The 15,664-nt window shown below is 37.8% G+C and overlaps 1 protein-coding gene across 1 annotated transcript in view; it reads left to right on the top strand.

The window, feature by feature from the left end:
- Positions 1-15,664, top strand: part of LOC143022266 (uncharacterized) — a 72,257-nt gene that overhangs the window by 38,620 nt on the left and 17,973 nt on the right. Inside the window, exon 5 of the mRNA XM_076180407.1 lies at positions 8,569-8,770. Within this exon, the coding sequence (XP_076036522.1) occupies positions 8,569-8,770 (202 nt within the window). The remainder of the gene's footprint in view (positions 1-8,568; positions 8,771-15,664) is intronic.

The raw sequence follows: 15,664 nt of genomic DNA, 5'->3' as shown, positions 1-15,664 counted from the left end.
GTGTGTGTGTGTGTGTGTGTGTGTGTGTGTGTGTGTGTGTGTGTGTGTTTACCTAGCTGTATCTTATGGGAAGGGGAGCTATGCTCGTAGTGTCCTGTCTGTATCTTCCGGTGTCTAGTTTGCTCTTAAATTCGTGTATAGTTTTTGCACACATTATTGTTTTGTCCAGTTTGTTCCAGATATCCACCACTGTGTGGAAAACTTTTTTTCATGTCTCTTCTCTAACTGCCCTTTTTGAGTTTCTTTTCATGTCCCCTTGTATTTCTCTTATCCCAATTTAGTAAGTCCTCTCTATCAAGGATTTCTGTGCCTTTCATGATTCTGAAGATGGTCAGTAGGTCACCTCATTCTCTTTTTTGTTCTAAAGTCAGTTACTTCAATTTAGACAGTCTCTCCTCATATGACAGGTATGAAAGTGTTGGGGCAATTTTTGTGGATTCTTTCAATTTTCCTTATATTCATTTTGGTACTGGGTGACTGTAGTGCCACGGCAAACTCCAGTCTAGACCTTATTAGTGTGACTTGTATTTTTTAAACCTTTTCTTCATCTACATACATATACCAAGGCTTTTTTCCCCCTTACAAGGGGGGTAGCCAAAAAGGACAAGGCACAAAAACATTCCCACCCATTTCATCCCCGAAAACACTCCACACCCCTCCACCCTCCCTCCCATCTTAGCACCTCCTGGATGACGGGTCATCCCTGCACCCTGTCCACTGCCCTGGGTCAGAAGCAGTGTCGCAAGACACAGCACATCCACAGCAAGGCCGCTTCATTAAATCGGCGACCCCCCCCCCTCTCCGTCCCCACATATAAAGGAGAGGACGGGGAGAAAACCCTTCGGGCTGCGTCAAAATTTTTGCTCACACATACTACCTCACCCCCATTCCCCCGTCCAATCCACCTCATGCATCACAACATTTTCCATATACAACCATTCTCCATTCACCCCTGTCTTCTGTCCTCTCCCGTCCTTCCTCAACCGACATTCCCCTCTTCCCCAAAGCCCCCTTCACCCCATCCATCCATCTCATCCTAGGACGTCCCCTCATGTTCACTCCCTTCACATCTGCCTTCCACACCTCCTTTACTATTCTTTCTTCACTCATTCTTTCCATGTGTCCAAACCATCCTAATACTCTTTCATCCACCCTATCTCCCAGCTCCCTTTCCACCCCTGTTCTCCTCCTCACCTCCTCATTTCTCACTCTATCTAGCCTAGTAACCCCCATCATACTTCTCAGACACTTCATCTCAAACACATTCAAGTTCCTTCTCTCTTCCTCTCTCATGTTCCATGTTTCTGCTCCATACAGTGCTGTTGGCACAATCACTCCTTCATACAGTCTCCTCTTAGCATCCATTCCCAGATTCCTATTCCTCATTACACTTTTTAAATAGGTAAAAGCCACCTTTATTGACTCTTAGCAAGTTGAAGGATTCTCTGACGATTTTGTTGATCTGTTTATCAAAGGATATGTCATTTGTGATAATTACTCCCTAGTCTTTTTCAGATCCCCCTTTCTTTTCTTCCTTTATTCTGATTTTATATTGTCCTTACATTTTTTTCCGAACTTCACTATGCTACATTTCTTAATGTTGAAGTCTACTTCCCACTTCATACTCCATTTCCAAACATTGTTCAGGTCTCTCTGTAGTGATTCACAATCCATTTCAGTATTCACTTTCCTCAGCAAATTAGCATCATTTGCAAAGAAACTCATGTAACATTTCACATCTTTACCCATATCATTCACATAAATAGCAAATATTATTGGAGCCTGTGGAACTCCACTAATCATCTATTCCCACGCTGAACTCTTTTTCTCTGAGCACTACTCTCATTTTTCTGCCGTGCAAGAAATCCACTATTCAGTTTAGAAATTTACCTTGTATCCCTCTTATGTTTTCCATTTTTTCAAATGATTTTTTGTGGTACTTTATCGAAGGTTTTTTGTAAGTTTAGGAAAGAACAATCAGCCCATCCATCCCTTTCTTATATTATATCTATTAGTCTTGAGTAGAAACAGATTAAATTTGTGGCACATGATCTTTCCAGTCTGAATCCAAATTGTCTTGGATTTATGATATTGTTTTCTTCCAGGTGCTTTATCCATCTAATCTTGATAATTTTTTCACAAATTTTGGCTACAATGTTTGTAAGAGAAACCAGTCTATAATTTGTTGGTTTTTCTTTGTTTCCTCCTTTATATGTTAGTACAATATTAACATTTTTCCAGTCCTTTGGTATTTTTCCTTTGAATGAGTAATTTATTATGTAATATATTTTGCGACAAAAACGGGACGGGGGTTAGGACTAGGAATCCAACTACCTGTAGCCTCAAAGAGGACATTCCTAAAAAAAGTAAAGGCATAAGAGGGTCTAGGAGTTTTCCGACCAGAATCCTAAGGTTTGGGTCTTTTAATGTGCGTGGATGTGGTACAGATGGAGTAAAAGGGAAGAGATAGACAGTATGTTTATGAGAAGAAAGATGGATGTGTTGGCATTGAGCGTATCTAAATCAAAAGGGAGGGGCGAGTGTGAGTTTGGGAGTGTAATTGGGAGGTTCTCAGAAGTGAGGAGGGGACGAGGGAGAGAAGGAGCTATGTAAGTGAAGATATAGGTAAGCGTGTAGTGGAGTGGAAAATTTCTTCAAGGTTAATGTGGATGAAGGTGAAGCTGGGAAGGGAGATGTGTTTTTTTTTAAGTATGTATGGTGCAGATGGAGAGATGATAATGGAAGAGTGTAGATGAAAGGGAGGCTTTTTGGATGGATTTAAATGAGTGCATAGAGGGATTAGGGAGAAATGTCAATGTAGTTGTATTGGGAGACCTTAATACTAGGGTAGGAAATAAGAACATAAGAACATAAGAAATAAAGGAGACTGCAAAAGACCATAAGGCCTACACTAGGCAGCTCCGTATCCATCACCACCTGTCATCCCCATCCATAAAGTTGTCTAATCGTTTTTTAAAACAACTGATAGTTTCAGCGCTTACTACATGGTTACTAAGTTTATTCCATTCATCGACCACCCTATTAGTAAACCAATTCTTGCCTATTTCCTTCTTAAATCTAAATTTGTCCAGTTTATACCCATTACTGCGAGTCCTGCCCTGTTGTTTTATTATGATGACCTTGTTTGCATCACCCTTGTTATAGCCTTTGATCCACTTGAACACTTCTATTAGATCACCCCGCACTCTGCGTCTTTCCAGAGAGTGTAAGTTTAGGTGCCTAAGCCTCTCTTCGTAAGGCAAATTTCCGAGTCCTTGTATCATTTTGGTCATTCTTCTCTGTTCTGATTCTAGTGAATTTATGTCCATTCTGTAGGACGGAGACCAAAACTGTACCGCATAGTCAAGGATGGGTCTAACTATCGCTAGATAGAGTTTAATAATTACCTCTGCACTTCTATTCGTTACCGTCCTAGCAATGAAGCCTAATGCCCTGTTAGCTTTATTTCTGGCGCTAATGCACTGCTTCCTGGTTTTAAGGTCCGGACTCACCAGAACTCCCAAGTCCCTCTCGCACTCAGATTTGTCTAAAAACGTGTTATCTAAGTTGTATCTATTTTTGGGGTTGTGTAGCCCTACGTTTAACACGCTACACTTAGAGATATTGAAGTTCATTTGCCATTTCACCGACCATGTTAACAGTTTATTAAGATCATCCTGCAGAATCTGGGCGTCGTCTCCTGACCTAATTAGGCGTCCTATTTTAGTGTCGTCCGCAAACTTACTAACATCACTATTCAACCCATCGTCTAAGTCGTTTATATACATAATGAACAACAAGGGACCCAAAACCAAGCCCTTTGGGACCCCGCTAGTAACATTGCCCCACCTAGATTTTATTCCATTTATGGTGACCCGCTGTTTTCTTTTACTAATCCAAGTTCTAATCCATTCTAACACTTTTCCTTCTATGCCATGGGCTTTGATTTTATTTAGTAGTCTCTGGTGTGGCACTTTGTCGAACGCTTTGCTAAAGTCAAGGTAAATAACATCGTAATTTTCATTGTTGTCTGACGCCTTATATACCTTAGTGTAAAAGGATAGAAAATTAGTCACACATGCTTACCCTTGGAGAAACCATGAACCAACGGACGGAGTGATTGGGAAGTACGCAGTTCCAGGAAAAAATCGTAGTGGAGAGTTGACGGTGGAGATAATGTCTCAAGAGTTGATGATAGCAAATACAGTATTTAGGAAGAAAGTCAAGCATAAGTACACATGGGAGAGGGTAGTGGATGGAAGAGTGGAAGACAGAGCATTAATGGACTATATAGTGGTAAGAGTTAAGGATGTACATATTCTAAGGGGAGAGAATGGTGAAATATCAGATCATTTTTGGTGGAAAGTAAGTTGAGAGTGGAGAATAGGTGGAGAAAGAGGAAAAGGGCAGAAGGTAGGGAGGTACTTAGGGTGAACTGCTTAAATGAGAAAGAAACGGAGAAAGAGTATAAGAAGAAGCTGAGAAAGGAGAGGGAGGGAGTGAAGGATAGACTACAACTAGGAGTGGAGGAGGAATGGGGATGGTTCAAAGAGAGAGTCATAAGATGTGCAAAGATGGTGTGTGGAACAAGAAGGACGGGAGGAAATAGAAGGAAGGGTAGTGAGTGGTGGGACGAGGAAGTGAAGAAGGGTGTAGAAGAGAAGAAGCAGGCTTTCATAAATTGGTTACAAATTAGGATGAGGGAATCGTATGAGAGGTACAAAGTAAAGAATAGAAGTAAAGCATAAGATACAGTAGGCAAAGAGAACAGATGTAAAATGGGGTAAGAGTATGACTGAAAAGTTTGAAAGTAATAAAAAGATGTTTTGGAAAGAAATTAAGAGAGGAAGAGGAGGCGAATCAAGAAGAGAAGAAAAGGTAAAAGGTGCAGATGGAGAGATGATAATGGAAGAGAAGGCAGTGAGAGGACGGTGGGCAGAGTATTTTAGGGAGTTGCTAAATGTGAAGGAGGATGGGGAAAATGACCGTGATGTGTGAGAAAAATGGAGGAGAAACAAGAGAAGATGAAGTGAAAGCAGTTGTTAAGATGATGAGAGCAGGTAAGGCACCTGGGTTGGATGGATGCCATGCAGAATGTCTGAAAAAAGGAGGTACAGTGATGGTGGACTGGTTGGTGAAGTTATTCAATGATTGTTTAAGAGAGGGTAGAGTGCCAGAGGACTGGAGGAGTGCCTGTATAGTTTCACTTTACAAGGGAAAAGAGGACAAAAGTGAGTGTAGTAGTTTCAGAGGGATCAGCTTGTTGAGTGCAGTTGGGAAGGCTTATGGGAATGTCTTGATTGAGAGGATTAGGAGAAGAACCAGGGAAAAAATATTTTTTTTTCCAGAGCCATTTTTCATTTTTTTTTTTTTTCACCAGAGCCATTTTTTTTAATTACCAGAGCCATTTTTGATACTTCCTTAGCCATGTTTTTGCAGGTTCGATTTCCTTCAAACTATTGGAAGGCTAACTCGTTACTCATGTGCATGAAAAATAACTTTTTGTTAACAAATCAGCCTTTAATTTTGGGGGGAGGGGGATGGGTGGGGGAAGAATAAGATACATGCAAATATACAGGTTATTATTGCAATGTATTGATATAAAATGTTCATATTTATACTTAAATTTATTTACTTTCAATTACTAACCAAACATTTTATTCTATTTTGTTTTCTCATAAATACGCGAACGAGGTTATAAATGGGATTTCCCAGTTTCCCTCCTAGGTCTCGAGCGAGTTTGCATATGTACAGTGTACGTATGCATGCGGTCATGTGGTATTGGGTATGGTGCATTGTACATGTAGTCAGCGCGTTGATTGGGCAGCTAGCTGCATGCAACCAATGAACTTCCCTGCATACAGGTACCATGCAATTCGCAACTAGCGACATTAGTAGCACGATAGTCGTGTAGAGTCTAGTCAACATGTAGCTGATACGAAGCTAGGCTAGGTAAGCCATTGAACTCTAGCAGCTATACCGCGTGCACATACGTACGTACATCAACAAATTAAAGTTGACTGATGCCTTGCGTTTATGATATCGATTGAAAATGCAATGATTGATCACGGGTAAGTTGTGTTTGCTCTGATCCTTTCGTCAATGGTGATGGGATTCAGGGATTGCCAAATGATGGATAATGCATGAAAAACGTTGAATCTTGCTGCGGGAGCGTTTTTTTTTTTTTTGGGGGGGGGGAGGGGGAGGCGGGGATCGCTCCCGCTATTGGATTTGTGAGAGCGACATTGGAACTTTCCCGAGCGAAATCGCACGTCACTCCCGTGTATTTTTTTCGCTGAGAAGAACAGAGGGAGTAATTGGTGAGGAACAGGTAGGGGTTGTGTAGATCAAGTTTTTGTGGTAAGACAGATATGTAAGAAAACTATAGGAAAGGGTAAGGATCTTTTGGGCTTTTATGGATCTGGAAAAGGCTTATGACAAGGTAGACAGGAAGACACTGTGGGAGGTTTTGCAGATATATGGGATAGGAGAAAAGCTGTTAAGAGCAGTCAAGAGTTTTTACGAGAGTAGTAGAGCTTGTGTTAGGATTAGAAATGGAGAAAGTGGTTTGAGGTTAAGGATGTGTTATGTCGCCCTGGCTGTTCAATTTATACAAGGCTGGGGTGGTGCGAGAGGTGAATGCAAGAGTGGTGGGTCGGGGATTGGAGATTGTAGCAGGATCAGACATTGACAGAGTTTGGGAGGGTGTGCGAAAGAAGGAAGTTGAAGATAAATGTGGGTAAAAGGTGATGAGACATACAAGGGGAGAGACTGGAAGCAGGCTGGAAGTGAGTATTAAGGGAGAGAGACTGGAGGAAGGGGATAGTTTTAGATACTTGGGTGCAAATGTGGCAGGAAAGGGAGTGGGGGTGGAGGGAGAATATAGATTGAAAGAAATGAGTAAATGACTTGGAGGATAATAAAAGTGTAATGAGAGTAGAGTATGTAGGGGATGGAATGGGTGGGAGTGTTTTCTATGCTTTGTCTTTTGGCTACCTCCCATGTAAAGGGGGAAAAAGCCTTTGGTATATGTATGTATATATTTTGTCCATTAATTCTTCTTTACATTATTTTAGTATCCAATTTGCAATTCCGTCTGGGCCGTGTGATTTCTTGACATTATTTCTTTTTGTGTTATTGTTATTTCCCTCGTGGTGGGATTGCACTTCACTTCCTTCTTCGCAATGCTGTACTTTTTCTCTCGTGAAAACAGACTTGAAGTGATTGTTCATGACTTCAGCCATTTCTAAATCTTCTGTATATTTTATATTTTCATGGCATAGTTTCTCCCTTTCCTGTTTATTTTTGAGTTTACCATTCACAAATATAGAGAATAGTTTGGGTTGATCTTTACATTTTTCTATTATGTCTTTTTCATAGTTTCTTTTTTCCTCTCCGTGCACTTTTACATATTTATTTCTATGGTTTATATATATCTGCCACTTTCCAGGTTTTTCATATATTTTCCATCTTTTCCAAGCTTTATCTCTTCTGTTTTTAGCCTCACTGCACCTTCTGTTGAATTAGCACTTAGTATACACCTTTTCCTGTTTCTGTCTTGGTATGTATTTATCCACTCCTTCATTATAAATTTCCATCAAAATCATCCATTTCTCTTCCACTTTTGTCTCTTCATTGTAGAATTTTTCCCAATTTGCATTTTGAAAGAATTTCTTAAGTTTCCCAAAGTCCGTTTTGTTGTACAATCTTCCTATTTTGTATTTCTCATTTCTCTACACATATATTTCCTTCTTTAGTTCAAACTCTATTAGTATGTGGTCATTACACAAACGGTGTCTTGTATTCAATTTTATTCACAATTTCAGGTTATGTTGTAAATATTATATCCAGTCTCAACTGTTCTTCATTACTTCTATATCTAGTATCTTCTTTCACCCCTTGTGTCATTGCTTGTTCTATAGTCATGTAAAGTAATACATTTCCCCATAGATCCTCTCTGCCTTTCACTATCATCTCTTCCCAACCGACTTCCTTGCAGTTAAAATCTCCCATAAGTACCAGATTACCTCCATTCTTCAGCATCTCATTTAATGAATACCTTGTATCTTCAACATTTTTGAATGCTCACCCTCTTTCCAAGAGCCCATTTTTGGGGGCACATAATCACCACAAACTTTCTACTTTTCATGCTGCTGTCTTTAACCTTTATCATGATCATTTCTACACTGTTTTTACCCTCTGCCTTCATCAAATTTTAAGTTTTTCTTGGCCAAAAACATGACTCCTCTGCCTTGTTTCTTGTTTCTGTTTTTAACCCAATAATTATATAACCCATGTCCAACACTATTTGGTGGTGATGGACCCCTTAATTTCATCTCCCCAATTCCTATTATGTCTGGTTTTTCTTCTGACAGATGTGCATATGTGTGTGTTAATGTATGTACATACTGTATATACATGTCCACATTGAAACCTTCGCAAAACCTTTCTAAGGGCTTAGAAAGGGAGCAAATATGATATGGACAACATCTTCAACCTTTGGTCAAACTCAAGGCTGTTGAAAATTGTGTTGAGGTCTTATAGTATCAATCTATCTCCCCCTTGCAGGAGGTTTTATATCCCTGGAGAGGCCACAGTTGCGGATTCGTCTTCAACGGCTCAACCCCCAAACACAAGAGGACCAAATACAATCCTGGGACACACACAGAGTCAGGAATGACACTGCCAGCAGTACTGAAGAGACCACTGACCTGGAATCTCCTAGTGGCCCTAGGGGATGCAGCCAAACTATGCTTCCAGCAATTCCTGGGTGAGTTCCAGACTGAGATGAACATTTTCTCCCTCTAGTTTTGATGTATGTGTGTTGGAGTGGGTTAAGTCCTGGTATAGAGTTTAGGATCTAGGACTGGAGACAATAACAACACTCACTATAATCTTCAATTATGACATACCATACTTCTTTATCAACAACACCCTCATACAACACACACACACACACACACACACTTCAACGAACGGACGGCTTAGAAGACGTTCTGAAGAAAAAGTTAAATTTCGTGGATCCCAAAGCAAAGGAAGTACCTATTGTATTTACAGGGTGGGGGGAAATTGCTCGTGGTTTAGGGAAAGAAAGGAAAAAGGAGAAGGGGAGGGATTACTGAGGGAAATGGAAGGAAATGAGGAAGGTGAGGACTTGGCCCAGGTAGGCAGACGAAATCTAAACAAACGAGGTCCGGACCAATTTAGCGATGACGAAATGTCTAACAAAAATGTAAAGATTAGAAGTATAGATAAGAGCAATACAGTAGAAGTTGATGAGAATATTTTCCAGGGATTTAAAGAGGGTGGGGGGGGGGGACACAACCCCCCCCCCCCCCGATTAACAAGACTAGAAGAGAAGCTCGATAAGATGATCGAGCACTGGGAATTTAGGTTCGGTCACGTTAACAACATTGTGCAGAGAGTTGAAAAATTGGAAGAACTAGAGAGGGCGAACAAAAACTATACTAAGGAAATTGAAGAATTAAAAAAACAGTTAAAAGAAGTAAAAGAAGAGAATAAAGTCTTAAAGGAGAATAATAAGGAGAACAAGGAGGGTTGGAAAAAAATCCAAGAAAATAGCAAAGTTGCATTCACTGACTTAATCAAACAGCAAATGAATGAACAAACTGAAGACTCAGTTATTAAAGTGATGAGACAGAAGGAGAATATAGTAAGAGACTTAGCAGATAGAAAGAAATGTATAATTATATTAGGAATGGAAGAGAAACATAACCCAGATAGAACCACAAGAATCAAAGAGGAAAATGAAAAAGTAAGAAATTTACTAGAATTAGTTCAGGAAGATGAACCAGAAATAATGAAACAAATCGAAGAGAAATTCAGGCTCGGGAAATATAGTACAGACAAGACCAGACCAATTAAGATTAAATTCAGGTCACAAACTACGGCTGAGAATATCTTATCCAAAACAGGGAAACTAGCAACAAGTGAACAATATAAAAAGGTATGGATAAAAAGGGAAATGAATAAAGAGGAAAGAGAGGAGGAAATAAGGAAAAGACATGAAGCTAAGAAAAAAAAACGAGACCAGAACGGAGACAGAAAAACAAGAATTCTACTGGAGAGTAGTGAATATGAAATTGAAGAAATGGAACATATAAGAGAGAAACACAAAAGAAACAGAGAATACAATGGAAATAACAGAAAGTTAAGAATATCCTACACAAATATAGATGGATTAATAACAGGACTGAATGAACTGAACAAATATCTGAAAGAAAAATATCCGGACATAATGGGAATTGTTGAGACAAAATTAAAAGGCCCACTACCACCCAACAGCATAGGACACAATGCATATAATTATTGGATTAGAAACAGAAAGATAAAACAAGGGGGTGGAGTTATGTTCCTGACTAAGAAGGATATAAACGTGAAGAGAGTCACATATGGGAACAATACAGTAGAGATGATAATGATAGAAGTAGAAGATAGAGATAAGAAGAGCAGAAAGTTTGTAATAAACTACGTGCCCCCAAAAACAGCCTCATGGGAAGAGAATGAACATAAAAGCATGTTAGAAGACACAAGAGTAACACTAAACGAGATAATGGAAGATGGAGGAAGAATAGTTATGATGGGCGACTATAATTGCAAAGAAATATGCTGGGAAGAGATGACCGTAAAGGGTGGAGAAGACTCATGGGGAAGTGTTCTACTTGAGATGATTATTGACCACACAATGACACAATGGATCCAAGAGAACACTAGGTATAGAAATGAAGAAGAACCATCGAGACTAGACCTAATAATCACATCAGAACCTAAAATAGTGGAAAAGATAGAATACCAGGCACCAATAAGCAAAAGTGACCACATATTGATAGAACTAGAACTAAATGAGAAAAAATACATGAAAAGAAATGAACAATATAGAAAAGGAAGATTGATGTATGAAAAAACAAATTTTGATGAAATAAGAGAATTCTTCCAAAATGAAAACTGGGAAAGAATACACAAAGAAGATACAACAGTAGAAGAGAAATGGAATATTTTGACAAAAATCTATAAAAAAGGAGTAGAAAAGTATGTCCCAAGACAAAAACAGGAAAAAGAATATGTAAAGTGCTGGTACAACAAAAGTTGTAGGGCGATAAAAGACAAAAGAGACAAAGCTTGGACCAAATGGAAGAAAAAAACCAGAAAAATGGAAAATATATACTTGTTATAGAAATGACTATGTACAAGCGTGCAGAGAGGAAAAGAGAAAATATGAAAAAGATGTCATAGAAAAATGTAAAGATCAACCAAAACTATTTTACAGATTTGTAAACAACAAACTGAAAAACAAACAATATTTGGAGAAATTAAGACAAGGAGGAGTTGAATACACAGAGGAAATTGAAATGGCGGAAATTATGAACAAACATTTTAAATCTGTGTTTACAAGGGAGAACATACTACCTGAAGAGATCGAATGGAAAGAGAAAGTCCCCCCTATGAAAGAAATAGAAGTAACAAAGAATGAAATATTGAACCACTTGAGTAATCTTGATGTCAGAAAATCACATGGACCAGATGAAATAGCAAACTGGATTTTGAAAGAATGCAGGAATGAACTAGCAGACATAATACATAGCATAATAAACAGTTCCTTGAAAGAAGGTAAAGTTCCAGAAAATTGGAAAAAAGCAAATATAGTACCTATATATAAAGGAGGAAATAAATAAGACCCTAACAACTGTAGGCCAGTCTCTCTAACAAGTACAATAGCAAAAATTTGTGAAAGAATTATAAAAAATAGATGGGTAAAATATTTAGAAAAAAACAATGTGCTCAATCAAAGGCAATTTGGATTCAGACAAGGACGATCATGCGTCACCAATTTAATATGTTTCTATTCAAGACTAATAGATATAATACAAGAAAGAGATGGATAGGCTGATTGTGCATTTCTAGACCTAAAAAAAGCTTTTGACAAAGTACCACATAAGAAGTTGCTTAAGAAATTAGAAACCGAAGGAGGAATACAGGGCAAACTGCTAAATTGGATGGAAGACTTTTTGCAAGAAAGAAAAATGAGAGTAACAATAAGAGATCAGCACTCAAAATGGGATGAAGTAATAAGCGGTGTTCCACATGGAACAGTTCTGGCCCCAATAATGTTTGCTATATATATTAATGATATGGAGGAAGGAATTGAAAGCTATATGAGCTTCTTTGCAGATGATGCAAAACTATTGAAAAAAGTGAACACGGAAGAAGATTGTGAATCAATACAGAGAGATCTAAATATAGTACAGGAATGGAGTAGGAAGTGGGAGATGGAGTTCAATACAAAGAAGTGTAGTATAATGGAATTTGGAAAAAGTAAAAACAGAATAACAGGATCATATGAATTGGGAGAAGAAAGAATAAAAAAAGTAGAAAATGAAAAGGACCTGTGAGTCATTGTTATGAATAATATGTCACCTGAGAAACATATAAATAAGATTTTTGGAGAAACCTATAATTTAATAAGAACAATCAAAGTGGCATTTACATACCTGGATGAAGAAATGGTGAAGAAAATTCTAATCACTCTGATAAGACCAAGATTGGAATATGCAGCAACGATATGGTCACCAAGTGCAAAAAAAATTATAAAAAAAAAACTTGAAAGAATACAAAGAGCAATTACAAAATTGGCACCAACACTCTCAAAACTATCATATGAAGAGAGACTAGCAAAACTTGAACTACAGACACTAGAGCAAAGAAGAGAGAGAGGAGATTTGATAGCTATTTACAGAATCATGAAAGGCATAGAAATTACTGATAGAGAGAATCTGATAAAATGGGATGACAGAAATACAAGAGGACATGGAAAGAAAATCAAAAAGAATAGCTATAGAAGAGACCTGAAAAAGAACAGCTTTCCTCACAGAGTAATAGACAGTTGGAACAAGTTAGATGAGAAAGTGGTGTGTGCAAAAACAATACATGAATTTAAAAATAGTTTAGATAAAATGAGATACGAAAACGGGACACTACGAGCATAGCTCCCCTTCCCGTAAAATACAACTAGGTAAATACAACTAGGTAAATACACACACTTCAACGAATGGACGGCTTAGAAGACGTTCTGAAGAAAAAGTGAAATTTCGTGGATCCCAAAGCAAAGGAAGTACCTATTGTATTTACAGGGTGGGGGGGAAATTGCTCGTGGTGTAGGGAAAGTAAGGAAAAAGGAGAAGGGGAGGGATTACTGAGGGAAATGGAAGGAAGATTGGAAAAAAGCAAATATAGTACCTATATATAAAGGGGGAAATAAAGAAGACCCTAACAACTATAGGCCAGTCTCTCTAACAAGTACAATAGCAAAAATTTGTGAAAGAATTGTAAAAAATAGATGGGTAAAATATTTAGAAAAAAACAACGTGCTAAATCCAAGACAATTTGGATTCAGACAAGGACGATCATACGTCACCAATTTAATATGTTTCTATTCAAGGCTAATAGATATAATACAAGAAAGAGATGGATGGGCTGATTGCACATTTCTAGACCTAAAAAAAGCTTTTGACAAAGTACCACATAAAAAGTTGCTTAAGAAATTAGAAACTGAAGGAGGAATACAGGGCAAACTGCTAAATTGGATGGAAGACTTTTTGCAAGAAAGAAAAATGAGAGTAACAATAAGAGACCAACACTCAAAATGGGATGAAGTAATAAGCGGTGTTCCACAAGGAACGGTTCTGGCCCCAATAATGTTTGCTATATATATTAATGATATGGAGGAAGGAATTGAAAGCTATATGAGCTTCTTTGCAGATGATGCAAAACTATTGAAAAAAGTGAACACGGAAGAAGATTGTGAATCAATACAGAGAGATCTAAACAAAGTACAGGAATGGAGTAGGAAGTGTGGGAAATGGAGTTCAATACAAAGTGTAGTATAATGGAATTTGGAAAATGTAAAAACAGAATAACAGGATCATATAAATTGGGAGAAGAAAGAATAAAAAAAGTGGAAAATGAAAAGGACCTGGAGTCATTGTTATGAATAATATGTCACCTGAGAAACATATAAATAAGATTTTTGGAGAAACCTATAATTTAATAAGAACAATCAAAGTTGCATTTACATATCTGGATGAAGAAATGGTGAAGAAAATTCTAATCACCCTGATAAGACCAAGATTGGAATATGCGGCAACGATATGGTCACCAAGTGCAAAAAAAATTATAAAAAAAACTTGAAAGAATACAAAGAGCAATTACAAAATTGGCACCTACACTCGCAAAACTATCATATGATGAGAGACTAGCAAAACTTGAACTACAGACACTAGAGCAAAGAAGAGAGAGAGGAGATTTGATAGCTATTTACAGAATCATGAAAGGCATAGAAATTACTGATAGAGAGAATCTGATAAAATGGGATGACAGAAATACAAGAGGACATGGAAAGAAAATCAAAAAGAATAGCTATAGAAGAGACCTGAAAAAGAACAGCTTTCCTCACAGAGTAATAGACAGTTGGAACAAGTTAGATGAGAAAGTGGTGTGTGCAAAAACAATACATGAATTTAAAAATAGTTTAGATAAAATGAGATACGAAAACGGGACACTACGAGCATAGCTCCCCTTCCCGTAAAATACAACTAGGTAAATACAACTAGGTAAATACACACACTTCAACGAATGGACGGCTTAGAAGACGTTCTGAAGAAAAAGTGAAATTTCGTGGATCCCAAAGCAAAGGAAGTACCTATTGTATTTACAGGGTGGGGGGGAAATTGCTCGTGGTGTAGGGAAAGTAAGGAAAAAGGAGAAGGGGAGGGATTACTGAGGGAAATGGAAGGAAGATTGGAAAAAAGCAAATATAGTACCTATATATAAAGGGGGAAATAAAGAAGACCCTAACAACTATAGGCCAGTCTCTCTAACAAGTACAATAGCAAAAATTTGTGAAAGAATTGTAAAAAATAGATGGGTAAAATATTTAGAAAAAAACAACGTGCTAAATCCAAGACAATTTGGATTCAGACAAGGACGATCATACGTCACCAATTTAATATGTTTCTATTCAAGGCTAATAGATATAATACAAGAAAGAGATGGATGGGCTGATTGCACATTTCTAGACCTAAAAAAAGCTTTTGACAAAGTACCACATAAAAAGTTGCTTAAGAAATTAGAAACTGAAGGAGGAATACAGGGCAAACTGCTAAATTGGATGGAAGACTTTTTGCAAGAAAGAAAAATGAGAGTAACAATAAGAGACCAACACTCAAAATGGGATGAAGTAATAAGCGGTGTTCCACAAGGAACGGTTCTGGCCCCAATAATGTTTGCTATATATATTAATGATATGGAGGAAGGAATTGAAAGCTATATGAGCTTCTTTGCAGATGATGCAAAACTATTGAAAAAAGTGAACACGGAAGAAGATTGTGAATCAATACAGAGAGATCTAAACAAAGTACAGGAATGGAGTAGGAAGTGTGGGAAATGGAGTTCAATACAAAGTGTAGTATAATGGAATTTGGAAAATGTAAAAACAGAATAACAGGATCATATAAATTGGGAGAAGAAAGAATAAAAAAAGTGGAAAATGAAAAGGACCTGGAGTCATTGTTATGAATAATATGTCACCTGAGAAACATATAAATAAGATTTTTGGAGAAACCTATAATTTAATAAGAACAATCAAAGT

This window comes from Oratosquilla oratoria, chromosome 44, assembly GCF_046742065.1.
Source record: "Oratosquilla oratoria isolate Oo_2021 chromosome 44, ASM4674206v1, whole genome shotgun sequence".
NCBI classification, from domain to species: Eukaryota; Metazoa; Arthropoda; class Malacostraca; order Stomatopoda; family Squillidae; genus Oratosquilla; species Oratosquilla oratoria.
This window is presented reverse-complemented; position numbering and strand designations above follow the sequence as displayed.